At 52.2% G+C, this 19,897-nt stretch overlaps 1 protein-coding gene across 3 annotated transcripts in view; it reads right to left on the bottom strand.

The window, feature by feature from the left end:
* The window catches only part of CACNA1D (calcium voltage-gated channel subunit alpha1 D), a 295,364-nt gene that overhangs the window by 81,604 nt on the left and 193,863 nt on the right, over positions 1 to 19,897 (bottom strand). For 2 of the 3 annotated variants that reach the window (XM_008146330.2, XM_008146333.2), the window contains exons 10-12: positions 6,394 to 6,481; positions 5,040 to 5,066; positions 187 to 347 (exon numbers count right to left, since the gene is read on the bottom strand). In XM_008146330.2, the coding sequence (XP_008144552.2) occupies positions 187 to 347; positions 5,040 to 5,066; positions 6,394 to 6,481 (276 nt within the window). Of the gene's footprint in view, positions 1 to 186; positions 348 to 5,039; positions 5,067 to 6,092; positions 6,153 to 6,393; positions 6,482 to 19,897 lie in introns of all 3 variants that reach the window. The other variant, XM_008146329.3, reaches the window with a different exon arrangement.

Raw genomic sequence — 19,897 nt, 5'->3', positions numbered from 1 at the left:
GCCTGGCGCTCATCGCCTGCACCTCCACGCCAGGTGCACCGTGTTTGGACGGTTCTACGTTCTTCCCATTAGTGCGCATTGAAACGTTCCCGCACCTATCACACACCGAGCAGGTAGGACTAATGTGCAGGGACAGCCTCGGGACTCCCTCATTCAGAACAAAAAGGGAAGAGCTCCCGCTTGTACCTTGGACCTGCGTCAGCCAGTCAGGCTGGTTGTAGTGCTCGGAGGAAATGGTTAAGGTGTTGAGAAACACCAGGACAATAACCAGCCAGTAAAACGTGACAGACTTCACGGCGGCCCTACATCTTCTGCGACTGAATCGGTTCCAGCGACGCCAGCGGCGGCTGCAAGAGAAGCAGACGTTACTCCCTGAATGACAGATCTGGCACCTGCGTGTCCGATAAACATCACTGGGAAATCATCTGTCTCCCACGCTGGGGGTCCAGATTGGGGTGGGGGTGCAGGAAGGAAAGACAGAACAAATGGCATAGAAAGGAACAGACCTCACAATACAAATGAGGTTGATCTTCAAATACAACTTCTTAAAAATATTATATCTTGAGTTGATCATGCTATCAGTTTCCTTCCTATGGCTTTACATAACTCCATAAGCCGTCCTACATAGTCCTCAAGCCAGTTAGGAAATCTAGATATTCATAGATCTGTGTGCAAATGCAAAACGGAGCTAGCACACGCATGCAGTGCACATCCCCACCATATGGCGAGGGATCTGTTGGTGCAGAGAGCCATTTAGCTTATCGTTACATCTCTCGCAGCATCTCAATCATCATACAAAATTGATCAGGCAACGAAGTGCTCCAAAACCACAGCTTTCCTTTTAGAGAAACTTTCCATCCTTTCTCAACCCTGGGAGGTTTCTCTGGGGCCTGGCAGGGCCGTCAACGCTGAGTAGGACATGAGTCTCCAGACTGAGTCATCAGGTGCCCTTTCTAACTAGTGATGCTCAAAATATACCTTCAGGAGAAGAGCCAATATTGAATCATGTTTTCGTACAAATAAAAGGAGCCGAGCCCAACAGACAAGTAGCATGTCCTTTACTGACTTTCAGTGCTGGTTTGTAATCAGGGGAGGTATTTCCTCCGTTACGCTGTCTCCCCATGGAAAACACTCCCCACCTCCGGATGGCTTGGTGAAGTGGGCTGTGCCCAGGGGGCTGAGTCAGAGGACTCTCCGGGCTGTGTCCAGGCTGCAGGCGGCTGACTCAGCTGTGCTCTGTTAAAAAAACACTGAAACCCAGGGGCCAGGCAGAGAGAGATCTGTGCTAACTCTTCAGCAAGACTTGGAACAAACAAGGTGCATTTTGTTATTGCTCTTGCTGTGTGGTTTCCAATGGCAAGAGCAGCTGGAAACACGAGGACCAGCTAAGAGAAACTCTGCAGGGGACACTAAGGACTGTCCCTGGGGCGAGATGCTCGGTGGTACGGAATTCAGTCCACACAAGCAAGGTGTGCACTAGTCTGAAAGGACCCGGCCTCGGTGCGTCTGTGTTGCAGGGACAGGTCATAGGTGTCTCCCAAATCCAGGGACGTGATCGCCACATCCCCGAAACCCTGCAGCACTCCCCGTCTTGCTCCTCACTGGGTGCTGAGTGCCCAGGCTCTGGGCCAGGCACTGGGCATATGGAGATGAGGAAGACACAGCTCCGAGGCTCCTGTCCTTGTAAAGTACGCAGAGTTACAGACTATAAATCCACACCAAGAGCTATTCCCGAGGTACCAGGTACAGGAGCAAAGAGAAGGGAGCTGCAAATGCTCTTTTTAAAAAAAATGTTACCCCAAGGTATTTTTTCTACTGACTTTTAAAAAGAGTGGAAGTGTGTGTGTGTGTGGGGGAGAGAGAGAGAGAGAGAGAGAGAGAGAGAGAGAGAGAGAGAGAGAGAGAGAGAGAGAGAGAGGCAGGCATCGATTGGCTGCCTCCTGCACGCACCCAACCAAGTCTGGGAATCAAACCCGAGACCCTTCTGTCTGTGGGCCTACGCTCTACCCACTGAGCAACTGACAAGGGCTGCAAATGCTTTGTAAGAGTCAAGGCAGTCTTCGCTGGAAAAGTGAGATTCCCCTCTCCACGGCTGAGTAGGAGTGCGCCGGGGGGCAGAGGGAAGGGCACTCCACTCAGAGGAAACTGCAGGACCAAAGGGACTCAGGTAAGAGGAAGCAGCGTGTGTGGTATGTTTGAAAACTGAGAGCAGTGGGGAGCAAGGAGGATCAAAAGATGAGGTCAGATGCTGAGCCACGGGCCAAATTGTGAAGGAATTTGCCTGCCCTCTGGCAACAGGGAGTCATGGGAAGGCTTTTAATGTTATTTTTAAAGTCCGGTTTATTGAGATATAATTTAGATAAAATTTACTCTTCGTAGGTATACTGTTTGTGACCACCACCTCAATTAAGACATAGACTGTTTCCATCACTCGGAGTTCCTTCATGGCCCTTGGGGTCAATCCCCTCTCCTCACCACAGCCCCTGACAGCTACTGAGCTGTTTTTTGTTCTTATCGTTTTGCTTTATCCAGCATGTCCCATAAATAGAATTATGCAATACAGGGAGGAGCAAAAGTAGGTTTACAATTGTGAGTACTCAAAACACAGTTTCTTCTTGTATTATTTATTATTACTTGTGCCCTGGTGCACGGATTTGTGCACATTGAAAGGAAATTAATTAGAAGGTGGCCGGTGGGGTGGGACTGGGTGAGATGGGCCGGACACACCCTGGAGCCAACCTCCCGTGGTCCCTCCCCAGCCAGCTGCACCTGGGGCAGCACCGGGGCTCAAAGGGCGTCTGCGGAGTGAGCGGGGTCCCTCCAGCAAGTGGGGTCCCTGGGCCTGGCCTGTGGGGATTGGGGCGAAACTGGCTCTCTGACATCCCCCGAGGGGTCCCAGATTGTGAGAGGGTGGTTCTCGGGTGACGCACCCTAGAATTGTGCTCCCTCCTCTCTGGTTCCGGGGTGCATCATCCAAGAACCGCCGCTGCCAAGTCACTGCAGCTCGGTAGCTCCTGCATTGAGCATCTGCCCCGATGGTCATTGCGCGACATAGCTATCATTCGGACGGTCGGACTGTCGCTAAGCCTATATATGTAGTATTATTTTCCATACAAACAACTGTAAACCTACTTTTACCACACCCTGCATATAGCTTTTTAGGGACTGGTTTCTTTCACTTAGCAAAAATACTTTGCAGGCCTGACCAGTTTGGCTCAGTGGATGGAGGGTCAGCCTGTGGACTGAAGGGTCCCGGGTTCGATTCTGGTCAAGGGCACATGCCCAGGTTGCGTGCTTGATCCCCAGTGGGGGTCATGCAGGAGGCAGCCGATCAATGATTCTCTTTCATCACTGATGTTTCTATCTCTCTCTCTCTCTCTCCCTTCCTCTCTGAAATCAATAAAAATATATTTTTAAAATACTTTTCAGATTCATTTCTGTTGTTGTTTCTATCAGTTTTTTTCTCTTATTGCTGAGCATTTTCCCATTATATGGATGAACCATTTGTCTACCCAGTCAGCATTTGATGAACATTTGAGTTATTTACAGTTTTTGGCAATTATTAATAACACTGCCATAAACGCATAAAAAGTTTTATGCAGACATATAGCTTCACTTCTCTTATATAAATACCTTCAAAGTGGGATTACTGGATCATAAGGTAAATATGTGTTTACTTTATAAGAAACTACCAACTTGTTTTAAAAATGTCTGTCATTGACAAGTAGGAGTGCATGAGAATTCTCATTCATTGCCTCCTTGTCAGACCTTAATATTGTCATATTTTTAATAGATATATAGTGGTGTCTCATTGTGGTTTTAGTTTACCTTTTCCTAATGACCAATGGTCACTTCATGTGCTTACTCGCTATCCATCTCTCTTCTTTGGTGACACGCCTCTTAAAATCTATTGACCATTTTTCAATTGGGTTGCTTCCTTATTATTGACACTATTCTTTATATATTATTCTTTACATAAACTGAGCATTAGCCTTTTATCAAATATGTTTTTCAAATATTTTTCCTCCAGTCTGGAGCTTATCTTTTTATTTTCTATTGAAGAACAGGAGTTTTAATTTTGAATTTATCGGTTTTTGTTTTTTTTTTTCTGTTATGGCCAGTGCTTTGGGTATTGTGTCCAAGAAAATCTTTGCCTAACCCAGGGTCACAGAGATTTTTCTCCTATGTTTTTTTCTAGAATGCTTACAGTTTTAGGTTTTACATTTAGTTCTATGTTCGTTAATTTTTATATAGTGGTAAATTTTTATATATAGTGGTTAATTTTTATATATAGTGGTAAAATGTTTTAAATTAAAAAAAAACATTTATATGGAAGACAACACAAATCATAGGTGTACACTTCAATGAGTTTTTGCCAACTGAGCATGTCATAACCCAAAAAAACAGAACATGACTAACACCTAAGAAAACCTTCTGAACCTCCTTCCATGAAAAACTTTTTTTGGGGGGCGGGGAGTTAATCCTCACCCAAGGATATTTTTTCCAATGATTTTTAGAGAAAGTAAAGAGAGGGGTAGAGACAGAGAGAGAGAAACATCAACGTGAGAGAGACACATCGATCGGTTGCTTCCCGCACATGCCGTGACGGGGGCTGGGGATTGAGCCTGCAACCAAGGTACATGCCCCTAACTGGAATCGAACCCATGACCCTTCAGTTCGTGGACTGATGCTCTAAACACTGAGAAAAACGGGCCAGGGTTGAAAAACTTTTAAGCAGAAAAGTGACAAGAAGTATTTCTCTTGGAGAAATGACTCTAGGGGGGATATGAAGGGTTCATTTGTGGCAAGAAATGTTGCATCTTGTTGGTTTGTGTTGGGGCAGCATCTTCAGCACCTACTATGGTAACTACACTGCTCTCCAAGACGGTGCTCGATGTTTACTGGGCACATTGATCCTCGATATGAATACTGCAGCCTGAAGAGCAAATGCAAGTCTAAAGCAACTCCATGCAAAATTCAGAAGTTAAAGGGAACAACCAACACACATGCTTAAGAAAAAATGGAAAGAAGATACTGACCTGAGCTTGGATTTTGAGATGGCTTGACTGAAAGAAAGACAAAAAGAACATCATTCCTATCAGGAAGGCTTAAGCATATGCTCCCCCCACCATGTCAGCTGAGCTATCGGAAGAGCCATGCACAGCAGCCTGGCTCAGCACCCCCGGTTCCCACCGCGGGCTAGCTGGGGTATTTGCGGAGCAGTAGCGAGGTGCTGCAGGTCCAGGCAGGCCAGGCTGAGCACCTGCCCAAGCCCTGGCAAGAGAAGACTCTTAGCCAGACGCCCTGAGCAGTCATGGCACAGGCAGTGACTCTAGGGGTCCTTCTCTCCCCCACCTGTGTTCCCCACACTGAAGTCCAGGGGTCTCTCCTGCCTGCAACTCAGCCACTCATCTCAACAGCAGCATGTGCTGCTGCTCTAGCAAATGGAGCACTGGACCAGGAGTCCTGGCTCTGCTATCCACTAACTGCGTGAGTCTGGGCAAGCGGCACACCTTTCTGAGCCTCCGTGTTCTCATCTGTCAAATGGGAAGGACAAACCCATTTCCCGTCTAATTTCCAATGTGGTAGGGAGGGCAGAGCAAGAGAAAGGAGGCAAATTCACTTTGTAAACTATTGAGTACCCTGCCCATAACACATCATTTTTACGCAGCACTGCCCAGGAGATCGAATTCTCTTAAAAACAACACCTGCACTTTGCAGAGATAAGACCTAAAAGATACCAGATGGAAGCAAACAAAACAAAGCTGCATGGGTCCCCCTCCCAAAGCAGGCTGCACTCTGCACATTCCACCCTGCTGGTCCCCACACTGCTGCAGTCCAAATCCTCTAGTAAAAAGCCAATGGAGGTTAATGGGATGGCGCCCTCCACTGGTAGGAGGGGGTGGTGCAGGGCTCCCCCAAAAAAGTGCTATAAGCATAGGGCAGGGTCTCGCCATCCAGCTGCTATGCATAAGGTTGGGAGAACCCAGGAGCGAAGGAAACTAAAAATATTCTCATCAGCCACTCTGCCATACAAGCTCTTCTCCAAGCACTGATGCGAGCACCAGCCCAGGAGGAGGATCGGGCTTTACCCCCACCGCCGGCACCCAGAGGGCCCGGCCTGGGCCGCGCCGCTTCTCTTCCACCAGCACCTAGCGGACACAGTGGAACAGAGGGTTACCTGGCACACCCTGCCGCAGGTGCTGCAGGAGGAGGCAGGGAGGGGCCCAGGGTAGGAGGATGACCAAGGGGCCCAGGGTGAGCCCACCCGCCCCTCCTGCCCCTGAGGCTATGGCCCCCAGGCTTCATGGAAATCTGGGGTGTCTTCCTCATATTTGCTTCCCTGGGACGATGATGGCGGAAGCCACGAGGGTAAGCTGCCTCCACACTCACCAGAGAGTTCCCCAGCAGCCTTGGTTCTCGCCTTCGCCACTTACGTTCTCCGTGTTCACAGATTCCGTCTCGCTGGTTGGCATGCTGGCTGTGGGGGGAAGGAAAGGCTTCAGAGGGCGCACTGGAGGCGCTGCACGCCCCGGAGGGGCCAGTGTGAGATCTGCCACCAGCAGGCCCTCTGGGGACCTGGGAGGAGGGCAATGGACCAGCATGAGTGCTGAGAAGCCAGCACCTCCACGCAGGGGAGCCTCTGCTGCCATATCCTGCCCAGCAAGCCCAGGGCCCCCTCAGGAAGAAATTCTGTCCATCCAGACGTTTCCCGAGAAAAGCAGCCTACGGGTCAAACAGGACCCTGCCCTGCGCTTGGTTCCAGCTTCTTCTCCTGGTTTCCAGGTTTGCACCGAGGCCACCAAGACACCTCAGGGCACCTTGCCTGCCCCGGCAGGTGGACTCTAGAAAACCTGTGAACAGACCAATACTTCATGAACACATTATTTTAAATATATCGAAGGGGAGGAGGAGTTGTGGGTGGAGGCGTACATGAGGTACCAGGCACAAAGTCTTTTGAGAAGTTGAAAACCCTACTCAGTTTTAGTGAACTTCTCTGATATCTAAGACGTGCTGAGCTTGTGAAGCCAATATGTAGAAGCTCTCACCACCAAAGCCGGACGAGAGCACTAGGGAGGTCTCCTCCCACCCCGTGACCAGGGCAGAGCTGACCGTGGTCCCGGCGCCGCCAGCGCCTCTGGGCATGCTTCACGCCGCCACATCAGGGTCCTGAGCAGAGCGGAGGAAATGTGGAAATGCACCCACTGGTGTCGGGGGGCCCAGGGACCCACTCGAGCCACCTTCTGGCACTTGGCTGCTGGTTTGCATCCACTTGGTTCAGCCCCATACACATCACGAGCATGTGCTGGAGACCAGGTGGGGAAGGGGGTGCGGGCACCGAGAGGGCACAGCACTGCGCTGCCCTGGAGGGCCAGTGGGAGAGGCAAGCCCAGATGGATTCAATTAACTGCAAATACAGAAATATAGACACACACCGCCCCGCCCCCCGCTCAGGGGGCTGGACAAGGAATCTGAAACGTGTAGTTAGGCATGACTAACTCTGCTCTGGGGTCAGGAGGGGTCATGGAGACTGAACATGGGAGAATCACCCAAACACATGCACTGTTTTCCCCTGATGCATCATTTTGAACTGGAGCAACTGCCTTTATCAACCTGATGGGTCAACAGGAAAGTCTTCCCCCTGTGGCCTCTGCTCATAAGGTTCCTCTTAGCAAGGATGCCTCGGTTTCCTCCACAAAAATGGGGCGGGGGGGGGGGGGGCGTGCAGGGGGATGCTTGAGCACATGGTGGAGGTTCTATGGGCAGCCCAGGGGGCGGAGGGCGAAGGTTGGGTCAGCGTCTCCATCTGCATAGCTACGCAGCTGGTGACCCTGCTCGGGCAACAGACATGGTGTGAATGACAAGGATGGATGAAGGGGACCTGGACTCAAAGGGCCCAGAGGTCTGAGAAACATCTGTTCTGAGGGCGACAGAGAAGATCCCGCTCCTTTTGTGAGCACCCAGGAAACGGAGCCTGCTGGGCGGGAGTCTCGAGAGCCACGTCCAGCAACATGTAGGCAAAGGTTCCAAAGGAAAGGCAACATGAGCAGAATTCTAGACCCACAGCACACAACCGGTATTCTCGTGGAATAACCTTTTTCTTTCTTAGTTAAGTCGAAAGAAAGCAACTACAAACTTTGATTCAAATTCTCACAACTCCATGCAAAAATAAAGACAAACCAAACCAAAACAGAAAACAAAAAAACAACAACCATCCAATCATGAAAAAACCTTTAACAGAAAGTTCCAGAGAGAGAGGGAGAGAGAATCTGAGATGCTTCTGCAATTTGTCCCACGACTGTCCCATGCCTTGGCTTCAGCGAGAGACTGAAAATTCATAAAATTCAACAAAGTTCATTGTTATGGGTTCTTCCCATGGCGCCAGCCTTCTTTTCAAGAACAAGACATAGAGCATCACAGTGGGAGCTCGTTATAAATAAGGCCGACCGTGAGCCATCTCTGTGGCAGCTCTTCCTGGAAGTCTGAGGCCAGAAGGTGCGGCACTCCGCCTCGGGGTGGGGCCTGTGGGGTCCTCAGGCCCAGCTGGGTCCTGACTCCCAGCATTAGTGTCCTGGTCGTGCCAATTCCACACGCTCAGGCTCACTTCCATCTCTCACCATAGACGACTTCAAGGTTCTAGTATTACACATATCATAACTTTAGCTATCATTTCAAAAAGAGCAAACGTCTCCTGAACAGGCTGAGTCTGGTGGCTTGTTATTCTCTGGGGCCATGTCCCAAGATGCGAGCAATACAGTTGCTGCATTTCATTTCTAAAGCTTCATTTTCAAACAATACGACTGAAGCAGATTACAGCGCATACTGCCTGTTGGGGAGGGGGCGTTCTTTTGCATTTCTGGCTGGGTGCCAGCTAGGAGTGGATGGAAGGCACGAGTTGCTCTCTTGACTAAGTGGGGGAAAGAGGAGAAATAAAGCCAAACTCCCCCAGAAGCAGCAGAGATGTTAATTGGGAGAGTAGTCCTCCTGCTCCCCAGGCTGCCTCCATCCTTCATGCAGAGGGGATGGTGGCTAAGAGCAGGCTCTTGGGTCGGCCAGATCTAACCTTAACTTCATGTTTGTGACCTGAGTTCTCCCAGGCTCCACGTTCCCGTCTGCAAAATGCAGGGTACCTACATCTCAGGGCTGGAGTGGGTCACCTCATAGCAGGTTACCCCAGATGGGTCCTCAGTGCCAGGCAATCACGAACAGCAGCTCTGTCACCTTGGCAAAGCTCTCATGGGGCTCTCTGGGCACAAAGCAACACTCCCCGTGTGGCCCAAATCCCAAATCCGGTGTCGCTCCCCCGGCCACTTCCATCACTGCACGGAGGCCTCTGGTGTGAAGTCTCCCACCCTTCCCGGCCACTCTTGGTTTGTACTTCTCCCGCCCTGCACTGAGCAATTTCTAACTTAGCCTGTTGTGGGGACAGCAACTTTCCCGTTATAAGTATCTGACACCTACACAGCCATAATAAATGAATCTATTCCAGAAGGATGTCGCCAGGGCTGAGGAGGAGGGTGGAGGGAGAGAGGGAGAGAGGGAGAGGACAGTGACTATGCTAGAATGGGGTGACCTCATTTGGTCCTGGAAATGGACCTTGGTCCAGTTCCTGATTCTGAGCAGAGGATCCAGGCTCTGGCTGGGGCCCTGGCAGACTTTCTGCTGCTCCGGCCTCCCCGTCCCTGCCTCAGGACGCATTTCCTCCTCGGGAAGCACAGCACACACCCGGCCCGGTGGGCATAAGCGGGAGCCTGTACGCACATTAAAGCATTTCACCCTTCACTTGCACTCGACACTCATTTTTTTCAATGTTAATACATGGATACGGGTTTCCCTTCACTTAGCCCCAGTACGATCTCCTCCATGCTTTAAACAAGAGGACAGGGGCTTCTGAGATTACATGAACAAACTGTGATTTCCCAGATGAGAGAGCCGACCAACAGCCTCGGGCACACAGCTCAGACGTGAGAAAGCTCTCCTGCTTCCCCTCAGCACCCTTCCCACGTGCCACCCGCCCTGCGGCTCTGGCACACACTTGAATATGCTGGGGTACACTCTGATACTGGTACATGTTGGTATGTACGGGGGTTTATCCTTAAAACTCCAGAAACTGAAAAGTTCCAAAAGCCAAGCAAGCCCCTTATCCATCAGCACTAGTTCGCTGTCCTAATGACCTCGATTAACCCCAAGAAACATGACATAGAGCCTGACCACTTACCGAGGATCAGCCCAGAACGGCTGATACAGTACAAAATTCAAGCTGATAAGGTGATCATTTATTTTTTTAAATATGTTTTATTGATTTTTACAGAGAGGAAAGGAGAGGGATAGAGTTAGAAACATCAATGAGAGAGAAACATCGATCAGCTGCCTCCCGCACACCCCCTACTGGGGATGTGCCCACAACCAAGGTGCATGCCCTTGGCCAGAATCGAACCCGGGACTCCTTAGTCCACAGGCCGACACTCTATCCACTGAGCCACACCGGCCAGGGCAAGGTGATCATTTAGATTTTATAAAAATCCAAACAGAAAGAATTGTAGAAACCCAAGTAAGTAAAGCCACAGGCAAATGATCGGAACACATGCCTGTCTCCCTAACCCACTGCCCTGTGTCCCCTTCAGCAGGGCCCGGTGTTGATGGCTGACAAGTGGCCAGGCCAAGCAGAGAGACCCCGGAGCCCACCGTGTCACCTGCCTGCACCAGGCCCTCCTGCAGAAGCTAGCAGGGACCGTCTGCGTGCAGCGACGCTGTCAGTCCTTCTACCTCACACACTGCAGGGAATTTTCAGAGCTTTGTCGAGGAAGTTTTTATGTTTTTAAATATAAACTTAAAAACTATTTTCCGTGAATCTGGTTGGAACTGGGCATTGGGACAAGCCTGATGCCTTTAATGGGATGCTGGCTTGCACTGCAATTTACCTGCTGAGAATCTGGGGAAGCTCAGAGCCTCTGCTCTGTGGTCTATCCAGGCACTGGGATCTCTGGGGAGGGTTCCAGGATGGAGGCCTTGGCTCCAAGTGTGGGTGCACTGTGGAGGGGTCCCGATTGCTGCTTCGATGAGGAGAGGAGGCGGGGCAGCAGCCCAGCGCACCCAGACTGTAGACAAGAGATGCCAGCCTGGGTCACATTATTTCTAAGATCGTATCACTCGGCCCAGATGCCATCCTAAGTAACGCCACACAAAATAAACCAGGGAAATACACTTTCTCTAGCCAGCGCAACAACAAGCATTTTCGCCAGCGAAATTGTTGTGTATTCCTCTCTCTACTCTCACTCTGAAGGACAACATACCTCTCAACAGAATCGGCCTGGCTAGTGAATTCAGAGGGAAATTACAGACAAACACACATGTGCGTGCACACACACACAGCGGATGAGTCTGTGCATGGGTCCAAGTAGGCAGCCCCAAAATTATGTTCACCATTAACAGGCACAGCAAAATCTCAGACCAACTTCCTTCAGTGATGGAGGCTAATTCGGTCTTCGTCACTGGCGATGTGGGGACAAGACCCTTTTCCTCCTGGCCTGGGTTGTCTCATGCGGGTAATATCATCTCAGAGACCCACTGACCTCTGACCTGCTGCAACTGTGTAAAGAGGAAACGCCCACAGGCTGTCTGGTTTGGCTCCCACACCAAGGGGGTTTTCCCTGGCGTTCCCCGAGCTCAGCAAGGGGAGCAGGGAATGAGCAGGACTGGGAAGCCCCTCCCCACCCCTCAGGAGGGTCACCAGAAGTCACCTCCAGGAGGACACCCTGGGGCCTGGAGAAGCACAAGGAAGCGCAGTCCCCAAGAGACCCCGAGCCAGCCAAACTGAGCCCACAGGTGTCCTGGCCTCCAGCAGCCTCACTCCTGTCCGCCTCCACAGAGTAGGCTTTCTTGTGGGCTTGAGGGTTTGTCAGCATCTCCCTCCATGCCCAGCAGCCTAAAAGCTTCTCGCTCCTTTCAAAGGAAGGGTAAGGGGTGAGGTCGGACAACCGATCGGTGGCGGGCATGGCTGCCTTCCGCGAAGAGGGGGGATCCAAAGCCAAGACCTTGTGTTTTTATCTTATTTCCATGACAAGCATGAGCAGTGCCATGACAAGCCGTGAGGACGTTGCCTGTGCTTGCTGGTGGTGACATGCTTAGCCATTACAGGGTAACAGATTCTTGTCGCTGTAAAGAAGCCAGACTCTTCTTGGAGAATGTGGGTCAAGGCCAGACCAAGGTTTCTGTGTCTGAAGCAAGAATTACTCCCTGACAATGACTATTCCTATATGACTAGTGACATGGGAGCACAGCATCCACACAACAGCCTCTGCCCACGCGTCATCGGCAACGTCAGCGCCTCCCTCAGGGACCCTGACTGTCTCAGTCAAGAGGAGACCTCCCCTGCTCAAAACACAGGCAGCTTCCTGAAAATAGGATGCTGCCTCCTCTCCCTGCAGACCTCTCAGAAAGCTAACAGAGAAGCCTCAAGCCCTGGCTGAGGAGGGGGTCCCTTCTGGGGACAGAAACCACACATCTTCTCGAGGCAACCTCCGCAGAGCTGCGGTCCGAGGCCGTCTCTGCCAGCGTGTTTCCGTGCATCCATGCCAGTGCTTCCTGCTTAGCTGGAGCCCATTTTCCCTGCGGAGGCCCCAGGAGCTGCAGCCAGCCCAGCCTCTTCCTGGAAAACACTGAAGCTGAACAAGCCTCCCCCTCACCCCCCAACTCCCTGCCCACTCACTGTCAGGCAAGGTCTTACTCCTTGTCCTCTTCCTCCTGGGCCCACAAGGGGCTCTCGGAATAGTGAGGGGCTTTAATCTGACAGCCTCTGCCCCTTTCCCCTTGCAGGCCTTCTGACGAGGGCAGGGTCCTCATACAACCTCCAGGCAGACCACCATGGCTGGTTCAAGCACAATTCCCGGCCTCTGGGTTCAGCGTTCCCACGGTCACTCCCAATTAAACAGGGCTGCCCGCCCCTCTGCTCTCTCAGCAGCTGGCTTTGTGTGCCCGCAGTCTAACTCCTCTCAGACGGAGTCTTCCTTCCTGCAGAGCGGCCTGACCAGGGCCGATGGGGCGGCAGCAGGTAGGGGACTGGGTGGTGTGCAGAGGCAGCTCCGTGCTGCTGTGGGACCACAGCGGTGCCTTGGCAGGCAGACAGGGCGCCGGTTCCCATAACTGCCCTGCACAGGGATAGTCCTGATGCTAACCCCAGGGTTCCCATTGAGGGGCGATGTTTAGCATGATTTTAGACCATCGCTGGAAACTTCACTACTTCCCACCTGAGCCCTTTCCTCATTCCTCCTCGCAAAGGCAAGGACCCAAAAATCTTTATCTCCTAGATACATATACATATATATATATATAATATTTTTTATTGATTTCAGAGAGGGAGGGAGAGAGTGATAGAAACATCAATGCTGAGAGAGAATCAGTGATTGCCTGCCTCTTGCAGACCCCGCACGGGGGATTGAGCCCGCAGCCTGGGCATGCACCCCGTCCGGGAATTAAACCGTGACCTCCGGGTTCATAGGTTGACGCTCAACCACGGAGCCACACCCACAAGGGCCTGGAAGTATGTTTTTAACTTCTGGGTGAAACAGGCCGACTAGCCTGAACAGGGTCCTGGGCAAACCTGCCAGGGAGTGCAATCCCAAGAGGCCACCTGAAAAACGTGCCCTGGGGAAAACACCCATCCAGTTACCTCACTGCACTGTCATCTACACGGAGACATTTCAGATGAAAAAGCATCCTTGTGGGGAACGTGTCCAAAAACGTCTGTTTCCCAGACTAACACTATTCATGCTGGATTAATACATTTTCTGAGTTGGTTCAGCTGCCTCTTGAAAAGGTACAGTTCACACGGAAAGGAAATTGCAACGCTGTCTTGGCAAAGACACACGTTTTGGGGAAAGACAAGAAGAAAACAACACGAGCAAGTTTCCAAGAAATCAAGCAAGTAAGACACACAGGCACCTGCAGACGCAGCACACGGACATGCACCGCACACCACGCCTCTGTGAGCGGGAGGCGGCAGGTCTCGGGGAGGAGTCTGCTGGAGACGGAGTCCCGTCTCAGCCGTTTACCGTGCTCTTTAGCCCTGCGCTGGCGAAAGCAGAACTTCCTTTTCTTCTTGTCCTCTTTTAGCAAGTCGGCCAGGGTGACCCCTTCAGGTTGAACACAAGCAATCTCATTATGGTTCAGTAGAGGGCAGCAAGCGCACCGCAAACAGGGCCCCAGGACCCGGGAGGTGCAGCCATCCAGGGCCTCTGACACGCAAACCCCCAAACTGTACCACGAGGAAACCTACCGTTCAGGACCTGGCCAGGGAGCGAAAGCACGCATTTTATAGCCAGTATACAAAGTGCCTGTCTTTATGAACCTGTCCTAAATAAACCAACTACAATAAACAAGCAATCTACCCTCTCCAGGCGCAGGTTTCCACTTGACAGTCGTGGGACCCTGGGAAGCTCCCAAACCTCTTCGTACTTCAGTTTCCTCATCTGACAAGTCCTAGTCTCACAGAGCTGCTGAGGAACAGTGGGTTAATGCACCCACAGCCCTTAAAGTGGTGTCTGACACTGGGGAGCACTTGATAAATGTGAGATGTTAGTCTGTGTTCTTTCACTCAACAAAGAACATGCGACAAATACTGCCCTAGGTGCCAGCACAATGAAGAGCAGAAACAGACCCTGTTCCTGCCCCCATGGCGCACAGTCTCACGGCACAGAAGATGGCCAGACAGTCACACCAAGGCTAAAACTGCAACCCTGACAACTCCCACAAAGCGGAGGTCCACGTGCTACATACAGTCCATCGAGGCAGCTTTTATTGTGGCCAATTATTGAAAATAGCCAAGGTGTTGTCTTAAACACATGGAAAGCTGTCTATGGCTCACGGCTCAGAGCCAGCTGTGCTGGGCGATCTCCTGGTGGGACCAGGGGGCCAGCTGTGCTGAGTGATCTCCTCGTGGGACCAGGGGGCCAGCTGTGCTGGGTGATCTCCTCGTGGGACCAGGGGGCCAGCTGTGCTGGGTGATCTCCTATTGGGACCAGGGGGCCAGCTGTGCTGGGTAATCTCCTATTGGGACCAGGGGGCCAGCTGTGCTGGGAGATCTCCTGGTGGGACCAGGGGGCCAGCTGTGCTGGGAGATCTCCTGGTGGGACCAGGGGGCCAGCTGTGCTGGGAGATCTCCTGGTGGGACCAGGGGGCCAGCTGTGCTGGGCGATCTCCTGGTGGGACAGGGGGCCAGCTGTGCTGAGTGATCTCCTGGTGGGACAGGGGGCCAGCTGTGCTGGGTGACCTCCTGGTGGGACAGGCGGCCAGCTGTCTGTGCAAAACCTGTGTCCTTATTCCTTCTGGGAACAAATGAGGTCGGAAAGAGCAGGCCCCCACTTCCAAGTCTGATTCACTCTCAGAAGAGGGGCAAGAGAATGTTATTTCTTGCTTTATAAACTTTGATATTATATGGGTTCCTTACAGTGGGAGAATATTTCTTTTGTAATTCAAATACATTAAAAGCAGAAAAACAACCCTGACTGGGACTCCGTGAACTTGGCAGGAGTGCCTCCTCCTCCCGGTCTCCAGTGGGTCGACCACCCTCCTCTTCGTCTCCCTCCAGCGCTTAGGAGGCTACACACTGCTCCGAGGACCACCCAGGGGAGCCGATGTCTCCCGCGACACCAGCACCCGGCCCTCCCCGGCCAGCCGCTCCGGAGGACGGCCGCCTGGACCCATGTCTGCCACATGCAGCTCTAACGGCTGCTGTTTGCGTTTCAGCTTTTAATTGAAGGTTTTTCGCTTGGAACTTGTGCCCTGAGGTAGTTTTCTTGAGATGAAAGCAGTTTTAGAAATCAAATTTTGAAGACATAACCCTTTGAAATAGGACCAGAAAATGTCCATGCTGTGCGCTTGCAAACAGCTATCCCATCACTCTTGTCTGCCCAGCCTCAAGTCAGACACCACAGTAAAAGTCGTCGGGGTGGCAGGTGCGGGAAGCGAGGCGATGGCCGTGGTGGCCACCTGTGCCCCAAGGCCTGAGGGGCAGGGTCCCAGAGGAGGCGGGCAGGGGCGGCGCTCACAGCCTCTGCCTGGGCCCCTGATGAAGACTCAGGCTCTCCCTGTGCTCAGAGGTGGAGCTTCAGGCATCCCCGCCCCGTCTTTGAGCATCAGTATCACCTCTGACGGGGACTGTCGATCCCTCATAGCTCCCACAGTGAACTGGCCCTGCTTTCTGGCCCGAACTTCAGAATGAGCTCCTTTAAAACCATTTCATTATTTCTAATGCCATTTTTTAAGACTAATCACTGACAATGAGAAGAGTTTAAAATAGAATTTTAGGCTTTCAGATTTTAATGGCCCTAGAAAAACCCCATTGTTAACTCGGAAGCAGCTGCATACGTCTAAAAAATCGCTTGGAGATTTGGCAGGGTTTCTTGCGAAATTTTAAGCTCAGCAAAAAGTTAAATTATCCTTGAAAATTTCCCAAATGCTCAGGAACTAACTTCCAAGGAAATTTTGTCCATTCAATTAATTGTGTAATACCAGCTTTCTAACAGCAAATGTATGGGGCTGACATTTTAAGTAAGTGGTCCGTGAACGCAGGAAGCCAGAGCCACCAGGCACTCAGCCACCACACGGCCCGGGAGGGACTGCCTGCCTCTCCGTTATCTTCTTTCTAGACCAGTGTGCTCCCCAGTGAGGGGAGAGGGTGGGGGGGGGGGGACACTCAGGAGTTCCCAGCCCTGGCTTTACATGCAACTTCCAGGAAACTGTAAATAAAGCCACATCACATCAAGTCCCATCACTGACCAACTCATCAGCGAGGGGGTGGGGGCGGCATGGAGAAGCGTTTGAGCTCCCACGGGAGTTGTCACATACAGCCAGAGTTGGGTACCACAGATGCAGAAAATGGCATTTAGAAGATCAGAGAGAAAAGATAATATGAGCACATGTCCGAGCACTTGACTTAACATCTGTCCTCACACAGAAGCATCGACCCACTAGATGGGCTTCGGGAGCTAGAATGCCGTGCCACCGTATCTCGAAAGTGACCAGGTCAAGTTTGTTTTCCATCACGACTTGGGAACCTTATAGTTTCTAAATAGCAAAGTGTACAGACATGGTCCTAAAATGGGTCCTCACCCTGAGGCTGGGCAGAGGTCCAGTAGCATCTGCGAAAATAACTCTGTTTCGGTCAAGTTTTACTGCGGTCTGATGACAGGAGCAGCAGCACGGACCTACAGCTGTGGTGGCTGCTACTAGCTATCGAGCCTTTAACCCTCACGACAACCCTATGGGCGAATATCTTGACCCCCTTCTTGCAGACAAGGAAATGGGGCTCAGAGACGTTGGGTAATGTGCCTAACGCTCAAGTCCAAATTCCAAGTCACAAAACTTAGCCGCAGCCAGCTCCAGGGAAGTGCCGTCAGAATGACCTCCAGCCCAGCGCCCCCTCGGTGGGCTCGTGACACCTGCTGTTGTTAATGGCCTCCTCTCCTCCCCTTTGCTCCTCTCAACTGAGGCTGGGCCATAAGGAAGGACTTCTCACACTGTCACCTAATTCCTGTGTCTGGGGAATCCCATCCAGTACCCACCTGAGAAGGGCAGCTGGTGAAGTCAGCATCCTAAAGCAGTGTGGACAAGGTCAGGAACCCCATGCAGCACCCCTCCCCTCCCCCAGATATAAGGCAGGGGCAGGCTGGTGTGTGAGGTGTGTGTGGGCATGGATCTGACACACCCAAAGGGCTCGCTGGCACCAGCCATGTCCACACTTCTCTGCCAGCTAACAGATGGCAGAGACCAGGCCTGGGTGTGCAGGTGGCAAGTCAACCTCTGTTTGTTGGTGAAGAGGACTGCATGGGCCTGCTGAAACCCTCTCCCCTGTGGTTTCTGGCTGGGGCAAGAGGAAAATGGCTAGTAGCCACAGGGAAATGGCTAGGTCGCAGGGAAACCCACAGTGATGTTTTTCCAGGTCTGGGCTGCTGGCAATACATGCAGGGAGGCCCACTTCTTCATCGGGAGGAGACCGGGGCTCTCTTAAGTCAGTTACACCCCAACATGTTCCCACAGCATGGGATTTATGTCTGCATTTCCAACCCATCAGGGCTCTGAGCTCTGATGACTCAGAAAAAACTGGAGCCTCGCTCCACGGGAGACCACGGCACCTGGCAAATGAGGCTGACGAAGAGCAGGGTGCCCCACAAAGGGTGTGCTATTCTGGATCAGATGCCTGGCAAGCTGGTTCCGCAGGCAGCGTCACGCATCACTGTGGGCAGCAGGAGCCACCATGCTGACGATCCTGAGACCCAGTGCAGCTTTAGGGGCCTAGGAACCCCCACTACAAAGTGAACTCTGAGGATCTACAACTTTTGAAGGGCATTTCTTTCCTTGATTATCTTACTAAGTGATGCTTTTAAGGGCTTTCAACTTTCGTAAGCTGCCTCACCTGGTTCGTGCCCTCTCCTCAGCCTGAAAAGCGAGGAGGCTCATCCCCCAGAGCTCAGCAGGATTCCCACCTCTTCCATGGAGCCTTCCCTGCATTCCCGCTAGCTGAATCGCTGAGCCCTCTGGGCTCCCACAGCAGACTGCTGGCCCGTGATTACGGCGCCAGCTTTTCCATTGCTTTACTCTGAGGCACCGCTTCCCCGTCTTCCCTCCATGGCAAGGTCTCCAATGGAAGAGGCACTGACTGTGTCATCAGACAGCAGCAGGACACAGGAAATGCTGGGCTAAGACATTGCTTGGACCCGCAGGACTACCAGAAGGCAACACCTCAAATCCACAAACATCCCTACTCCCCAATCACAGGCCAGAAAAAGGGTCCCACCACAACTGAGGCTGCCAACCACTACATGGGTCCCCGTCTCCTTCTAGAGGTGGAGCAATAGAGATGAAAGGCCATCAGCCTGCCAGACCGCCTCGCTCAGCTCCCTTCAGGACACGCCTAAGAGAGCAAAGAAAGGCACTCTGCTCAGAAGACGGAAGGGTGCCTTCAGCATTTGCCAGGGGCTGGGCTTAGGAGAAGGGGGCAGCAGCAACGCTGGGGTTTGGGAATGAAGAGGAAAAGAGCACGGCAGGCATTCCCCAAGCTGCGCACAAGCTGCCCGCCACACTGCAGGTGGGAAGGCCCTGGGGATTCAGCCTGGCTCTAACACCTGGGAGTGCTGTGCCGAGGGCATGCAGCCACTCTTCTTATACCAAATCACCACCTATATACCCAATCACCTAGAGGACAACACTGAGCTTGAAACGTAAACAAAGTTCTGCTTAAAAACTCTGATCTCAAATTCGGCAAGCACAGTCAGCTCTAGAAACCCCCCTGCAATTTCCTAATCCTTAGGTGGTGAACACCAGGCTCTTCCTTGAGGAGCAGTGCGTGAGACATGGAGGAAGCAGGGAGGGGGAGGAGAGGAGAGCAGCCTGCACTCCACTGGCTCCCCATTGGCACACAGGACTCAAGCGATCAGTTGCATCCATGACAACAGGAAACCCTCACTCCCTGTGGCATCACAGCCTCAGAGTGCCGGGCTAGAAGTCACTGAAGGCCATCTCAGTCAAGACTCCCCTCCAGCATGGGCCTCAGCCCCCACACTCCACTGCCTACAGAAGTAGTACAGATTGGCCTCATCCTCCCTGCTTCATGTCTCCCTGACCTGCACACCCTCTGGGTTCCAGCCAAACCAATGGCCCATCGCTTCCTCCTTAAGCCTTAGTTTGCCCGCCTTGATGTCCTCCTCATGCCATTGCCATGGCTCAGAATGTTTTCCTGACACTGAGCTGCGACATATCTCAGATCCGACCTTCCAGGCCCAGGTCCAACGCCTCCACAGCTCTCTCCTACGGCCCTTCGTCCTCTCAGTCCCCGCACACCACCTGCCTTCCTTCCGACCTGTGTCTGTCTCCTTGCTGCACTTGTGTGTGTGCAGGCATG

The sequence above is a fragment of the Eptesicus fuscus genome, chromosome 18 (assembly GCF_027574615.1).
Source record: "Eptesicus fuscus isolate TK198812 chromosome 18, DD_ASM_mEF_20220401, whole genome shotgun sequence".
NCBI classification, from domain to species: domain Eukaryota; kingdom Metazoa; phylum Chordata; class Mammalia; order Chiroptera; family Vespertilionidae; genus Eptesicus; species Eptesicus fuscus.
Note: the sequence above shows the minus strand (reverse complement) of the source record. Positions and strands in the feature narration are given on the sequence as shown.